General features: G+C 30.0%; 1 protein-coding gene across 5 annotated transcripts in view; it reads left to right on the top strand.

Moving 5' to 3' along the window:
* KaiR1D (Kainate-type ionotropic glutamate receptor subunit 1D) overlaps positions 1-16,671 on the top strand; it is a 368,488-nt gene that overhangs the window by 200,698 nt on the left and 151,119 nt on the right. For all 5 annotated transcript variants that reach the window (XM_088201720.1, XM_088201693.1, XM_088201729.1 and 2 more), the window contains one exon: positions 6,009-6,196. In XM_088201720.1, the coding sequence (XP_088057846.1) occupies positions 6,115-6,196 (82 nt within the window). In that variant the 5' untranslated portion in view covers positions 6,009-6,114. The remainder of the gene's footprint in view (positions 1-6,008; positions 6,197-16,671) is intronic.

Raw genomic sequence — 16,671 nt, 5'->3', positions numbered from 1 at the left:
GTAACATATTTCCCAATTTGTATGTATTCTTTACCTAAATTTGACTATATATTGCTTAAAATATTTATTTTAGGAAGACCGCTGAAACGCTTTTTTCTAATATAAATTTTAACCCTTTGCGCTCGTAAGTCGACTATGTGTCGACATCGTATTTCAAGCGTTGTACTCGAACGTCGACAATATGTCGACAAAACTTTGAATGCATTTATTGGCTTTGTGTTCAAGCAAATTTTGAAAATTTAAATTTATTAATAGTAAAAAGACTTCTGTTAAACACATTTCAGTAATATTGAATTTTTAACTTATGCAAATAACTCAATAATCTTAAATTTACAAGTGTAAGTTTATTGTAAAATTTTTCATCGGAACATGGTCAAAGCGCGCGCTGTTAGGACGGCATCGCGCTAGACTTGACAGATTTAGGTTGTCAATTAATGCTTTAAAACTGATTTTTTCCTTCTAAGGGCATCTATATTTTTATGATATGGGATGAAACGGGATCATATGCTCTAATTGTGCATAATTATTACTTTATATTGTGTGTCTGTTATGAAATAAAAATAAAATTTTTAAGACGGAAAAAAGAGCGAGATGCCGTTATGCTAGCAGAGCTCGCTTACTCGCTCGCACTAGTAAAATGAGCGATTGACAACTATCGACCTGGGTACTCAACTCAAACGATAATATTAGTCTCGACACATTTAATATATTTTCGAGCTAGTAAATAGCTAAATTATGTAAAACAGAATTAGTAATCTGTGTTTTAATTATTTATAAATACATATATTGATTTTCTTTTAAAAATTATCCATATAATTACGAATGACGATATAATATTGAATTTTTAAGGACGTGACGATGAATTCGATATTAACCGTGATATTATTACTGTGACAGTAATAGTATGCGTTTATGCTAAGACTATTTTTACCAATTTTAAATCTGGTACAAGTATTTAAAGTTTCAAGTTTTAGGATAATCTTTTAATGTAATAATTTTTTATGATTAATTTATTTATATTTTTAAGAACTGTTTTAATAAATTCAAAACTTAAAAATTCAAAAATAAAGCCACGAGGCCAAACTACGCTGGTTCGCTCTAGGTGTAAAAACGCCTGCCAATCCAAAACAGATCCCCACAAAAAAACAATGTAATATTTATCATTTCTGCCTCAAATGGGCAAATACATACGAAAAACTTGTAGAATATTTGTCTAAATATAAAATTTGATCATTTTCACAAAATATAATAAAACTTTACCAGCCCCACCTATTTTTTTTTATGTACGAAAAAATTGGGTGGGGCCTGGCCCCAATTGCATTTATATCAGGGCTGTGGAGTCGGAGTCGGAGTCGTGGAGTCGTGGTGTTTTGGCCGGAGTTGGAGTCGGAGTCGTGAAAAATGAGCGACTCCGAGCATTTTTTAAATGATGAAATTTATCAATTTTTAATTGCGTAATAATGAATGTGTATAGCGTATGAATATTAAACTTGTAGAAAAACACCAAAAATACCTGATAAAATTAAACTTTTTTGAGTCGGAGTCGAAGTCGGAGTCGGAGTGGAGTCGTGTTGTTGGTAAATATCGGAATTGGAGTCGGAGTCGGAGTCGTGTTTTTTTTTAACGACTCCACAGCCCTGATTTATATTATCACCACAGCTGATATTTTTGAGCGCCATTTCGAAATTTGTTAATATGTGGGGGCACCTATTCATGCCATATTTTTAAAAATATTATGGTTCAAATAATTGATTTACAGCCTTAAATTATACTAAAAAGCCATTTTATTAGGCTCAAATGCTTACGGCACCTTTAAATGTCTAATGAGTACTGGCGATTTTCTTGATGACACCTATAGAAGTCATCCGCGGTGAAAGGGTTAAAAGTCTTGTAAAACATATTTTTTTCAGTGAGTTTTAGGATTGTATTACACTTATATAAATTTATCCATATTTAACACTCTAAAGGTGGATGACTCAAATATGCGTCATTGAAAAACTATTGTTATATAATCAACACTTACACGTTTAATTGGATAAGATTTAAAACACAGTTTGTAAATTAGTGATATCTATTGTATATTGTTAACTATAATTACAGCTTACAATCAATAGATGTCGCTTAGCAGTTAGGGCTTAATTTTAATAATAGCGCATTCTTAATATTAAAATGTTTAGTTTGCTGCGGGACCTGAACCGATAGTCTCTAGGATATCAGTTCAACGCCTTAAGGACTACGACATTCCGGTTATACAAGACAATCTAAATATAAAGTTGTAAAATCGCCATGACGCGTTTTGAATGTCTCTCTGTAAAACATATGACTGAAGAATATAGACAAGGTTATTTTGCTCGTGTAACACCATAGACCAGGGGTCGGCAAACCTTTTTTGCGAAGGACCAGATTGTAAATATTTTAAGCTCAGCGGGCCAGGAAGCAAAATTAAAATGAGCTTTATCATTTATCTCAAATATTCAAATGTATTGCAAAAGGCGTTACGTGGGCACTGAAGATGCTGTCAAATTTAAAGTGCATAACGTCACGGTGAAATACAAAGCAATAGGAGCACCTTATAAGGTGATACCTAGCTAGCTCCTTAGCTCGACGGTTGGCCGCTCTATTATAGCACATACTTTGATTTTTTTATATGTCAAATCTAACAATTACTTGCAGGCCGGATTAAAATAAGCAGAGGGCTTGATTTGGCCGTAATTTTCTGACCTCTGCCATAGACAGTGAATATATTAAAAAATATCTAATTTAATTTGGCCTTCTTTTTCGTATTTTAAATATTCCTATCCTAAGTGCATGTAAACGCAGGACAAATACCCCCTGGATAGATATATCTCCCATCAAAACTCCCCTGGACATTAACCCCCTGTACAAATAATCCCCTGTGCAAATAACCCCCTGACAAATAGCCCCCTGAAAATTAACCCCCCGTGTAAATAACCCCCCTGACGATTAACCCCCGCCACGTATAGAGATAAGTATTTTATATAAGTTGTTATTATTTATAATAAATGGTCATTATTTTAATAAAATAATGTTTAATACGAATAATCAGTATCAATACTAATTTATTTCATTCAGCAAAATACAGAATTTTTAAAATATCAATAAAACTAACACATTTACGAAGAAAATATACGTATTGTATATTTTGTACCGGTGACCGGTGCGAGAAAAATTGTTATAAAGAGTATTAAAAAAAAATAAAAAATATTATTAGGCTAGATACATATGTATGTATAATACAGCTAAACTTTGGTAATGGCGTCAGTATATGTTTTATTAAGTATAATAGAGCGTCACGAGACGTGTTAAGTAATATCTGTATTATCTTTATACGTGGCGGGGGTTAATTGTCAGGGGGATTATTTGCATGGTGGGTTAATTGTCAGGGGTTATTTGCACGGGGGGTCAATGTCCAGGGGGGTTTTGACGGGGGGTTATTGTCCAAGGGGTATATTTCCAGGCGGTTAGTGTCCTAGAACCATATTTTCTAATCTAGATTCTCCTTTATATATGGACCTTCGCTTTACTTTATTTGGAATCTCATTATCGGCAACTTAGCGTCAAAAGTGTTAAATTTTGCTTTTAAAAATCATTGGTTAAATCGTCAAAATGTATCCTTTTGCTTAAAACATATGTGCTGATGTGCATATTGTTTGTGTTTTATTTATTGTAAGGTGCATAACAATTTTTCGTATTAAATGTGTTTTTAAACGTTATTATATGTTGATATATGTTTTATTTAACTAACAGTATATTTTTTTATTTTTTATAATACGTTTATTGTAATCTGATTTTCTAAAAAGTCTAAAACTTGTTAATGGGAATATATTAACTATTTACCAAGAAAAAACAACAATTAAAAAAACTAAAAACTAAGGTTTTACTAAGAAAAAAAAACTACAAGTAAAAAACTTGTGCTCTTTGTAATTTTAATCTTGATTAAATTTTATTGTAACCATTATTTTTTTGTATGAACGCAAATTGTTGATCGATGTTATGAGCGCTAAACGCTATAGAACGAGCGCGATGCGCAAGATAATAAGCGCATTGCGCAAGATAATAAACGATAGGTGCAAAAAAAATACAATCAGTCCAATATTTTAATTATTCAGAATTCATATGACATCTAGCTATTTACAAATTTCTTAATGGTTATAAACCCCTGCCGCTACAACACTCAGCTGTTTTTTAAATAATTAATTTATTTGTTTGGCCGCGCATTTGATTGCGATGGACGAAAAATCATCTAAAAACATCATTACATTTACCTTCCTATACTATGTATACCTAATACTATGTAATTTTTTTTTTTTGTGAATAGTAAGTTCAATTCTTCGTGAACACATTTTAATAAATTATTCTTTTCTAAGTTTCATAGTTATCGTTTTACAAGTTATTTAAAAAAGTACAATATAAAAAGTTATTTTCCGATTAAAGTATTAAAATTATAATATATTTTAAATATTTAATTAATTTTTTTTTAACTAAAATACTGACAAACTATCAATCTTTCGCTGTATTAATTTTAATTTGTAAAAAGATTAATCAAAACATGTTTTATTTCATTTTTACTTCCAAAAATTGAACATAAAAAAAGTCTCGAAATTAAATACGAGCTGGCGCTACCCCAACCAAAAAAAAAATACGAGTGCAAAGGGTTAATTTCATCATTTTTTTAAATATTTATTCAATGGATCTGCTACATGTAATTTGTAATACATTTATTTTTAGTAATATTTACACTATATTTTATAAATTGCTTTGGATAATTATTTACAGAATGAGTATGTGTGTTGGTAAACGTGTAGAAAAGCAAACATTGTGTTTCGCTGGTCTTTCGAAGCCCCAGTAAGACGATCTGCAATAGTGAAGATCGCACGCGAATAATATTATATTTTTTTTCTCAAGAAGAGAAGTTATACATCATAAAATTTAACTATTTATATGCATATTTCTTTTATAAAATATTTTCTAATAATATATTGCTAAGATCCATTTTTTTCAAATAGTATATTTTAAAACTACTTCTGTATTTATTTAATTTATTTAACAGTATACAATATTTGATTATTGTGTCATTGTTATAAATGTTATATATTTTTATATTATTGTGAAATATTATATAAGTGGAAAACCCGAGATTATTAAGCTTTTACTAAATTTTAAACGGTACTTATTAATATGTACATATTTTAATACTTTCACCGCGTTCGCTCAGATGAAGTGTCTTCTTCTCCATCACCACCGCGACAAAGACGAATGAATCTCGTCCACTGTTGGCTACAGATATAAATATTCAGATGTGCTTAATACGGTGAGTTCGGCGCTAAGCTCCCGCCGAGGGTAGAATCCTAAAAGCACTTGTCACCCTTCAGGCTATTCAAACGACACGGAAACCAGGCCTACGTAAGCCTCGCAGACCCTCGATCCTGTGTGTCTCTCTGCGGTGCGCCCGAGTTGTCAAAGGTCCGAAGGGTCCCACAATGTGTTGATGTCCGACACGAGACATTTGAAGTATTTTGCTCCCGTGTGTGTCTGTGTGCTTTGTAGCAAGGACCAAAATCTCTAATTAAGTCCCACTTTTGCGCAGCTACTTTATTAATAGTGAATTAATTATTGTTCGCAAAGAAATAAAAAAAAGTTTACATCGTTGCTATATTGCTTTATGAATAAAAGATAACATATATTATACAATCTTGGGGCAGCGTTTACCACAATATCTTTAGTTTCAGGCGGGTATTAAAACGAATTTATGTACATTTTAATGAAATATTTTTTATTAAAAGTCAATGTAGATAAAAAAATTATTTTCGGTAATGGAGACCACAATGATTTTTGAAACTCAAGGATGACAAAACAATAACAATATTTTTTTAACGTATTACGCCATAATGTATTAAAAGTAGCAAATTTAAATAAATCATTGTTTCATTATAGGTAATTTTATTTTGTACTTAAATGATAATAATTTAAATATTTTTTTGTTACAGATATTCTTAAAAATTACACAATGATGAGCAGCTGAGAGTAATGAAGCTAAGGATATAAACCTATTTGAAGAAAGTTCTAGTGAAGAGAGAGTCATAACCAAGACTGATGATGGCTGCCTGGTTAAGACCTTTGATCCTCATGCTGTTCTCGGGCCAACTGACTGCCTTGCCCGAGACAATAAAAATCGGTAAGTCTCTTATTGTATTTATCACGATCTCTAATCAAATCTTAACAACTACATTTATTGACGATACTTATTCTGCGCTTGTCGTTTCAATACTATTGTATTACATATACAAGAAAAATATTTCCTTTAATACCCTTAAAAAGTAAGCATATTTTCTGAAGGTAACGTTTAAAATGCGTTTACTCTTGATCTTTGTTTAGTACTTATAGTTTTAAAATGATCTTATTTCTGGTATTAATGATAAGGTAAGCTCTTAATACTTATCATTTCAAAAAATGGTGTGAATCACACAACCCGTCAGCAATCATCTACGTATTAGTACCTACTTCGGTCAATAACAGGTGTTAAATCAAATTATATGGCATAATACAGCACACCGTAAACGTAATTAACCAACGTAGACGTTTGAGCTTTCGCGTCACGTAGCTGGCGCAGTTAAAGCAAGTGGTACGTGAGTAAATATTTTTTTTGCGCAGATTCTGTAGCTTCGTGTCGCAAATATGCCTCGGCAAATCCGGCTTAAAGCTTAAATCCTTTTAGTTTATAGCAAATATTTACGTTATTGCGGGATATCATGCGGTTAAATGGTTACAGATGGAATAATAACAAACTTGTAAAATTCTTGCATTATTCAAGTTTTCTTTTATTAAATTTTAAGGTGAATCTCAAGGGATAGAAGTTTACTAGACTGAACATCGTCTTTAAACGTTTTCTTTCTATCTCAAGCAACATAATCTATTATTAAAATGCGGTGCTTTAATATTAACTTTACTTCCTGGATATAATACGGTATTTGTGAATAAGCGCGTATGATTTTAAGCGCATAAGTCTCCGGTCCACCCTCGAGAGACGTCCGAAAGGGTCGGTCATCGGGGATGCTGGAGCAAAGGTAAACAGCGGGGCATTATACAAATTTACACACCACTAAATGTTTAGTATCTATAAACCGGTATCTAATGGCCGACGCGAAACAGTTTTAGCAATTAATTGCTGGGTGAGAGTGCAAATTGCCGAGCCGTTCTCTGGTGAAATGTTGTGCAGTATTAAGAATTGCAAAAACTCTTACCATTGTTTTCTATTTTTATTTTTATTACAGCCTAGAAAATTAAAAAAAAGCTTGCATGAATAGTTTTTGGGTTTGTTTTATCAATTTTTTTATAAAGATATTTTTTTAATATTGTTTGTTTATTTTAATTTAAAATAAAAAGACATAATTTTATGCTTGCAGTAAGGGTGTTTTTTATTTTAAAATAAATGGATATATGTTATGTCATTTATTAGCATAAAAACTAGTTGTTTGGCTGCACTAAATAAGACGATCGAAGTGGAAATAAATGCTTATTTCTGGACTTCAGAATTGTCTGTGTAAGCTTCACTGGAGTTCGGTGTCAAACTCTTATGTATTTATAGTTTTAAATAGTCTACATATTTTTAATGGAGCTTGGAAAAATTAGAACAGAGTTATGGTTCTACTCTTTCTTGATTCCTTAGTCCTTATTATTTTTTTGAGGCCGAACTTTTTTTTATATAAAAATATCTTAGACTATTTTGTTTCTAACAATGCTTATAGTTTAAATTGTAGTTTACCATCTGCTTTCTCAGAGGATATAGGAGATATATTGCAATGAACTGTATCCTTCAAGAAAGCACATTCTCACATTTTTTGTGTACAATATATCTAGTTTTAGGGTTAAATTTAGATATCAGTGCTGAATTATGTGTGTTGCAAATCAGTATCAAGTTTCAAACAAAATTAATTTATTACAGCAGTTTTCTGATTTTAATAAGATAGAAGTCTAATTAATTTTATTTATTTTAGTCATCTTTGACTATATTATTAATTTCATTCAGCTTTGACTAAAATAAATTCTTTAGTATGAAAATTTTTTCTCTGTTTTTAATTATTAAATAACTTATTAGACTATTAAATATGTTGAGAAAATGAATTTGCTCTTGGTTGCTTAATAAAATTTTTAATTTCATTAACTGGTATCGTTCAAGACGATTTTTCACAACAATTGTTTTAGAAACAGAATCATATATGTTATAGAATGTGTATGGAACATGCTGACCTGTTTTGCTACTTGAAGACTTTTTTTCATAAGCAAAACACTAATAATATTTTTTATGTATGCAGCTGCATCTATGAAATTCGTAATTTAAATTGCATCACGTCATTGGGTAATTGTTTATTGTTTTTGTGGCACGTTTAAAATATTTTTTACTTTAATGTACGTTTAACATAGAAAAAAAAATGCTTAGCTTTTTTATAAGACTTTAAAAAAGTCTAATAAATTTTAATAATTTTGGTCATCTTTGACTATTTTAATAATTTTATTCATCTTTGACTTAAGTGCAAAAATTTGTTTTCTGTCTTTATTTATTTAATAACTATCGTATATATAATAATAATAAGTATATTATTGTATCGCTCAAGATGGTTTTTCACAACAATTGCTGACTTATTATTGTCCTTCGTTCCTTGAGGCAAGTCGCTAAAACGCTGTTTCTTGGCAAATGCAAAAAATGCTAAGAAAAATAATTATTTTTATATTCGAATTTTTAGAAACTAATTGATTTTACAATATTTTAACATTATGTCAAAAGTGTTCATTTTTATTTTTTAAGGCACAATTTGTTGTAAATAATTTTTTGTGTAACAAATTAGATCCTCGCGTATTTTTTGTATATGTTAGCTATATACGAAGTTTTTCATGTATGGTATAAGCGTCTCTGAATGAGTATTACTGGATTCCAGACGACAAAGAGAGAAGCGGCAGCTTCTGCGATCTCTGATTGTCTTAAGCTGTGTCAGCTTCCTCTTGATAAACTGTCGTATGAATTAAGTGAGTCCAAGTTAGAGAGCTCTAAAGGTTCTGTTGTCTGAAACTCCGAAATAGATGTTCAAGTGAGAATCTCAGTAGAAAATTTTTCAGTGGAACGATAAAAGGGTTGCCGTTAGGTAGTTTTTTAGAAACAGATTTTCCGGCTACAGCCATTCAAATAGTTATCACAAATTAACGTGTTATTCATTCTCAAGCTATTTGCAATGGATAATTTCAATCTATAAGGTTAGTGGCGGATACTTTGACCTAATCAGCAAAAACGTTTTCTCACGGTGGTGTTCCATTTTATTAAAAAATACAGTTTTTTCGCCCAAAACGTATTTTATATCACTGGTAATAATAATTTATTAGCAAAATATACAGATTTTCACGCCTGTAAATTTGCCTAAAATCTTTTCGACAGCTTAGGGTCCAATTATGAATTTTAAGAATTTTTTTTGGTAAATCTGAAAACAATATCATTGATTTTTTAGGTTTTTGAAATAAAATGGTTTACAAAATTGAGCAAGTTTACAAAATTGTATATACTTTTTCTATTTATTATTTTTACTTGACTATTGACTATTTAATAATTTATTCGGTTACAAAAAAGCAAATAAAAATGTTTTTTAAGTATTTTCCAGAGAATACCTTGAGGAACTTCTTTGGAAAATTGTAATCAACGTTATCAAAATACATGGTATTTTAAAAAAATATAATGTTAATTAAAATTATTGGTTCATATAAAAATTTAATACAATGGCAAGCTGTGAAAAATTATTTATGTAAAAATTTATATTTTTGTAATGAAATTCATATAATTCTGCTCTTGACCTATTATAAAAATTACGTTACAATATAAACGATAAATTTTAATATTCCTATTATTTTAACACATATAATAAAAACAATATAAATTTAAATAGACAATATGTTTTATATATGTATGTGTAAAAAAATAAGAGTTTTAAATTCCACATTTAATTAGAAATTTTTGTTCACAACGAAAATAAATTACCTATCATAAATTAAATAAAAGTGTACCTTTAAATTTAAGGCAAAGTTACATGACAGTTTTCAGAAAATGTATTGTGTTAATAAAAATGCATTTTATTTGATTCAGAAGTATTACAAAGTTTTGATTAATGTGGATACAATTTTAAAAATATTTGATTCATTTATGCAACGATTGATTTATGTAGGTTTTGTGAAGCTGAAGGAATATTTTTTTTTTATTAATATAGTTAAATGGTTTGTCTAATAATTTCATATATAATATGTAAAAATGTTCTGACAGACTTTTAATTATTCAATACATATTTTTTTTGATTATGTTTTTATTTGAAATATTCCCTCTGTGAATATATTTAAGGTCGTTTACGATTCCGTTAACGGTCTTCGAACAAGGGCAAACCCTTAGCCGGAAGGGTTGCCTGGTTAACAACCCAATTATTCAATCAATGCAATCATCCACCGCCCCCTGCAAACAAATGCTTGTAATAAAACAAACCCTCCGATTAAGATCAAATTCTCAGTAAAGCGATAACGTTAAATTAAATCATAGCTGGACGAAGCAGAGCATTCAATGATTTAATCTGACAATTGATCCGATTACTGGAAGCAGCACATTTATTTGTTTACGACATATTGTATTTATAAACTCGACATAAAAGATAAGCAAAAATTTAGTCAGCATTAAATTATAATATGTATAAATACAAATCATATTGGAGAGTCTCTCCGGCTGATAAAAATCTACGTATTGTGTTATTATAAACTATAAGTAAATCTCCTTATGTTTTCATTCTTCATGGGACTTATATTAAAATATTACCTTTGTGCCATTTTTTCGTACTCTCGCACGATTTTTTGGTATGTAAATTTCTTACCGTTAGATTTTACAGCGTTTTTACAAACTAGGCTTTAAAGTTTGATTTCTCTATGTACGTTTTTACAGCTTTTATTAGCAAACGTCTTTTTTTGTGCAAATTTTATGCATAAAATTTTCCATATTGCTAATTTTTTTCAAAACTTTTTGTAGTTTATTTCTAAATTTTCTCACATTCGTTTGCACAGATTTTATAAAAAAATTAATACTTGACTCAATATCGTTTGAGTCGAATACAATTTATATTATAATTAAAATTAAGTACGGTCTTAATATTTAATCGCACAGATAAATCAAATAGTCGGGAAAAATTATTTTTTCACCAAATGTATCTTATGGATCTTTTACTAAAGCTTTTAATGAAACTTTTGCCTTAAAAAACACAAAAGTTTAGCTGTAAGCTCGCATCTAGCAAAGTTTATGTGAAACCGACACAGACCATACATTCACCTTGAATATTTAAAAGTTATCTCGGTGACAACTTAAATGTAACTAACGATATAACACATATAATTATATTAAATTTATTGCACATATAGCTTAACACTCAAAACACGTGTTAACAGCTCAATTCAAGATTTTTCTGAATTATTTATTTTTACTGTTTTTATATAATTTTTGTGATACCAAAATAGTTTGTAAATATACACTTTTTTGTATGTTTTAATCGTCATGTCAGAATGTTAATAGCAAAGTAGCATTTTTCAATATTTATAAACTAAAAGTTGTTTTTACACATAAAATTATAAGGTAGTTTATAGGATCTGAGAACACATGATAATTAAGCTAAGAAAGACATAAAATAAAATATAACAGAATATTATTTCTTAATGTTTTATTCTGTTAAATGAAATATGTTTCGGTTGCTGTTTTATTTGTTGTATGAAGTTTCCCATACAAATTGCAAATGAAACATTTAATACAGATTAAATTCTATTTGGTACTATTTTAAGTAATGCTGTGTTGACATTACGTAACTGATATTGAAATTAAATATTACATTTTTAATTCCAATATATTTTAGTATTTCCTAGAAATATGTAGATTAAAAAGAGTTGTATATACATATGTATATATATATACATGTATATGTATATGTATATATAGAGTTGGGTTCTCGGGATAATTTGATGGAAAACCGAGAAAGTTGCCAAGCGTGAAGCCTCGTCAAACCGAGCGCTGATGAAAACTGATCGTCGGGCAGTAAAAAATTCAACGTGATTTATACTCTACGTACGCTTATTATTTCGAAGCCACGTAAATCTCAATTTACGTGCTTGTTTTTTTTTTGTTCAAACTGAAAACAATGAAAGGATTGGGTTTCGTTGAAACCCGATGGACGCTTGTCAGGCTGAGTCGTTTGTCAAACGCTAAAAAATTAACTACAAAGTCAATAACTAAAATGTCTGAAAATAATTTTAAATTGTTAAGTATTACATACTTTTCTTGATTGTCTCATTGATTTTGGTATTATCCTTAATCAGAACATTGCTATATGATTGTCATCAATTTGAATTGATCATAATAATTCAGATAATATCTTGCTAATATTATTTTACTAGTCTCAAAAACAACACATCAATTTAATATGTAGTTTAATGCTTCACTACACTCTCTGTAAGTTGTCCAAATCAAAGCTACAACTGAAGTCGGCCGAGATCTATGACTTCGAGTAAGCGTCATGCCCGGGCGCTTCGCGGCTTGCATGACGTTCGGACGGCGGCTGCTGTCACGTATAGCCGGCATATTTGCGCGCGATCGAAAGAAGTGCCAAATAATCGCAATTTTTTAATTTGTCATAATATTAAAATTACGCTATTTTGTTTGGGCACTTACCAATACAATATCAGTGAAAACTTTTCGGTCGTAAATATTCAATTTACGCAAAATCTTTGTCGGCTTTTGCAAAATTCCATAAGACATAAAAGTGAAACTTTAAAATACGAACACCACATGTGTGACTATCCTAGAATTTGTCGCCATCGATTCTAAATAAGTATTCGTTTTAGTGTGACATTTATATAAACCGATCTAGAAAAATACATAAGAATATTGGAAAAGATTTTTTTTACAAAATCAAGTTCTACTAATTATTTTTTAATTATTTAATTTTACATAAAAAAAATATAATAACAATATCTCTTAGAAAAATAATAATTAATCCCTTTTGGTGCCCTAAAATATTCAAAGTCTGTTAAAGATCGAGTTTCATTAAAGCATGTTAACATGCGTTTCACTGTAGCATGTAGTATTATAACTTGACCAGCGCTCGTCATGCGTGTTGTGCAGTGCTCGTCATGAAGCAAGTTACTCGTTATATCTTAATTTGCGAACCACCATATTATTATCTCTCTCACTCTCGTCACTTAATACGCGAGAGAGCGAAAGTATCTCACCGCTCGCGCTCGAAAGAGCAGCTCCGACTTCAGTCCCATTGACTCGGTAAATATGCCGACAATGTTCTATGACCGAAGCTGGCCAAGTCGACTAAATTACCTTCACTTTACCTCGAACAACTTCCGAGAGATTTAAGAGCAGGCAGAACCGAATTCAACCGAAGTAATCCATTATATTCTCCGTCCTTGGCCAACCTTTGCCAACTTCCAGACAGTGTAGTGCAGGTATGACGGAGCACATATGTGCCATTTTTAATATTAATACGAGAACGGTATGTTCCATATAAATAAAGCTTTTGACACAGTATGGCATACGGTTTGATTCATAAACTATACAAAAACAAAACTATTGAGAAGTAAAAGCTATGTTTTTTTACTAAATAATGTCTGCCTGGTGTTGAGTAACACCAGTAGTACTATTTTTTTCTTAATTAGAATACATTTAAAATATTGCTATACAGATAATATATAATACATCTTTCTAAACTCATATTAAAAATATGCATATTAGCCTTCAAATACCAACAAATAAGGAACACTGTCAAGTTAACACTGTTAAGTAATGTAACCAAACATATTTTTTTTTGTATAACTTTTTTTGCATAGAACTGAATTTAAGGCAAATTATAAAAACATTAATTTTATGTAAATATTAAAAAAATATTTAATGTAACTTAAGAATTCTTTATTTTTCGAATAAAACGGAAATCATAAGATTTATTACGCTCCTGTAAGCAATTATTTGCAAATTTTACTTACCCTTTTCCCTGACGTTTCATTTCCTATTAACAAAACGTTGAAAAGGGTAACGGAAAAGCACCATGATGAATGACAATAAAGACGCTATGCTTGTCCATGTCTTTCACTGCCTATTTATCTGAAACTTAAAACTTATAGTTAAACTGATGAGCTGAACCTATTTTTTATTTACTTCAGTTAATTTGACTATTAACTACTGATAAAAATATAACGGGAAAGTATATATTATATAATAAAATTCTTGATATTTATATTAAAATATTTATTAACTTTGTTTGTAAAATACAATAATATTTATGAATAATAATAAAATAAAACATTGCGTATCTTTTAGTTCTTTTTATAAAGTTTATTATATCCAACTAAATTGGATCATAAATATTCATTACATATTTTGTACAAAATTTTACCTTTTTATTACACAATTTAGTTTTAATATAACTGTTCTGAGAAAACACAGTACTTTTTATTTCCATTTAAAACAAGCGTTCTAGAAAAATATGGAAATGAAATGGGAAATGTAGAGTTTATAATAATGTGAAACATACATTCTAAGAACACAGAATAGAATATATTCCTAACATTTTAAATAAAATACAAATAAGAAAATTTAAAATGAACGCATCACTGCCATCTTAAATTGATTTCTTTCCGGCATCTCATTATAAATGTCGCTTTCTTCAAATTTTCTTTACGAAATTCGGTTTAAATAGCCCAATAACGACGCTCATAACTAAAATTTTGGCTAAAATGGAACAAAATTTATCGAACCTCATTTTCGTTCTACTTGTTGTTCTCGAGGCAATATTCGGTGGTTTCAAAACACATTAGGTAGCAGTGCAAATGTTTACAATTTGGCCATCAGTAAATTCATAAAGTATCCTCCGGGCATAATTTGATATCAATAATAGCTTTATAATGTTTGTGTAGGCTGAAGATATAGAGCGGGATCTTCGTTAATTAACATAGGGTTTGAAATATGTATTTATAGTAAAATTAAAAACTTTTTATAAAATTCTTAAAAACGCCATACAAATTCAATTCCAAGCCCACATACTTAAGCACAACTTTATTTTCTCACAATGGCTGGTTTAATTCAATTGCGAGGAAAATGTGTAAACATAGCTACGCTTCACATAAAAGCTATAAATCTGGGAAAGTATAGAAATTTTATATAATACAATTGGTATTTCCGCATGATGTAGGTATATAATGGTTAGGGTTTGCTAATTAGGGTAAATTTGTGTACATGAAATTGTTAAATTAAATTTATTATTTGGTGAAATATTGAATGTGTTATGATTATGAAACTCGTGATAGGTTTAATATATGTATAGAAAATTCATACAATATGAGATTAGGTCTTTATGGAAAATAATTAAAATATATCTATATATATATATATATATATATATATATATATATATATATATTAAAATCTTTTTACAATTTAGGCGCAAAATATATTTTATTTTACATACTTCATTTCTGTGATACATAGATCGTAAGCATGTATTACGATTGACAAAGTGATTATTATTTATATATCTGTTACATATATGACTGATCAAAACCATTTTTAACAAAAATATCATAACTTGGAATATTTGTATAAAATGCAACTTTAACAAAAAATACATATACATGTTATTTTATTTTATTTTATTTTTTCGATTAAATTAAGACCATCGTGGCCTAACAGGTTACCCCAATGCGCCACGATGGTCGAAAGCAAATTATAAATTTATAAAACATAAAAAAACGTATATATATAAATAAATATAACAATACTTAAACATAACAAAAAAAAATATAAAATATTAAAATTAAAAGATATAAACCGGATCAGATCCTCGTAGCTAACATTAAATAAATCAATTTTCAATGCCAGCGTATTAAGGAGCCGTATGGCCACAGCTATAGGCGAGTCGGCAAGTGCGGATGTCCTAGCCCTAACTTCCATCAAAAGAGGTCTCGATCGTGATTCTCGAAAATGTTCCGGAACCCAAAACTGGAATTCCTCGAGAATAGCTGGATTGTCGACAGCACCTTTTAGTAGTTTGAAAAAATGCTTAGCGACATACAGCTTTCTGCAAGAATTCAGCGAATCATATCCCAACGCTCCTAAAAAAAAGGCGCTGGGATATAAGAACGGATAATAACCAAATGTCCTTTTGTAAAGGTATCTTAAATACCTTTTTTGAATTTTTTCTACTAAAAGGGAATATTTGGCTATTCGGGGATTCCAAATTATAGATCCCGATTCAAGAATGCTACGAACTAAGGTGTCATAGAGGATGCGAATAACTGACGGATCATCAAAGTGAAAGGCATTCCTCATAACAAAGCCGAGCATCTTGGAAGATTTATCACAGACGTCGTGTATGTGTAGAGAGAACCTCCATTTGCTCTCGAAAGTGATTCCGAGATCTTTAATGGAAGTTTCTCTAGTCAAAATGTGACCACCGAGATGGTAGAAATAAGCTGATGGCGAACGGGATCGAGAAAATGACATAGTATGGCACTTTCCGACACTAAAGGGCAGACGGTTAACGGAAGCCCATCTCCACAGAGACTCTAAATCACTTTGTAGAGAGAAGGAGTCCG

Source organism: Plectrocnemia conspersa, unplaced genomic scaffold (genome assembly GCF_051122295.1).
Source record: "Plectrocnemia conspersa isolate PC_06_02 unplaced genomic scaffold, ASM5112229v1 ptg000001l, whole genome shotgun sequence".
Taxonomy (NCBI): domain Eukaryota; kingdom Metazoa; phylum Arthropoda; class Insecta; order Trichoptera; family Polycentropodidae; genus Plectrocnemia; species Plectrocnemia conspersa.
This window is presented reverse-complemented; position numbering and strand designations above follow the sequence as displayed.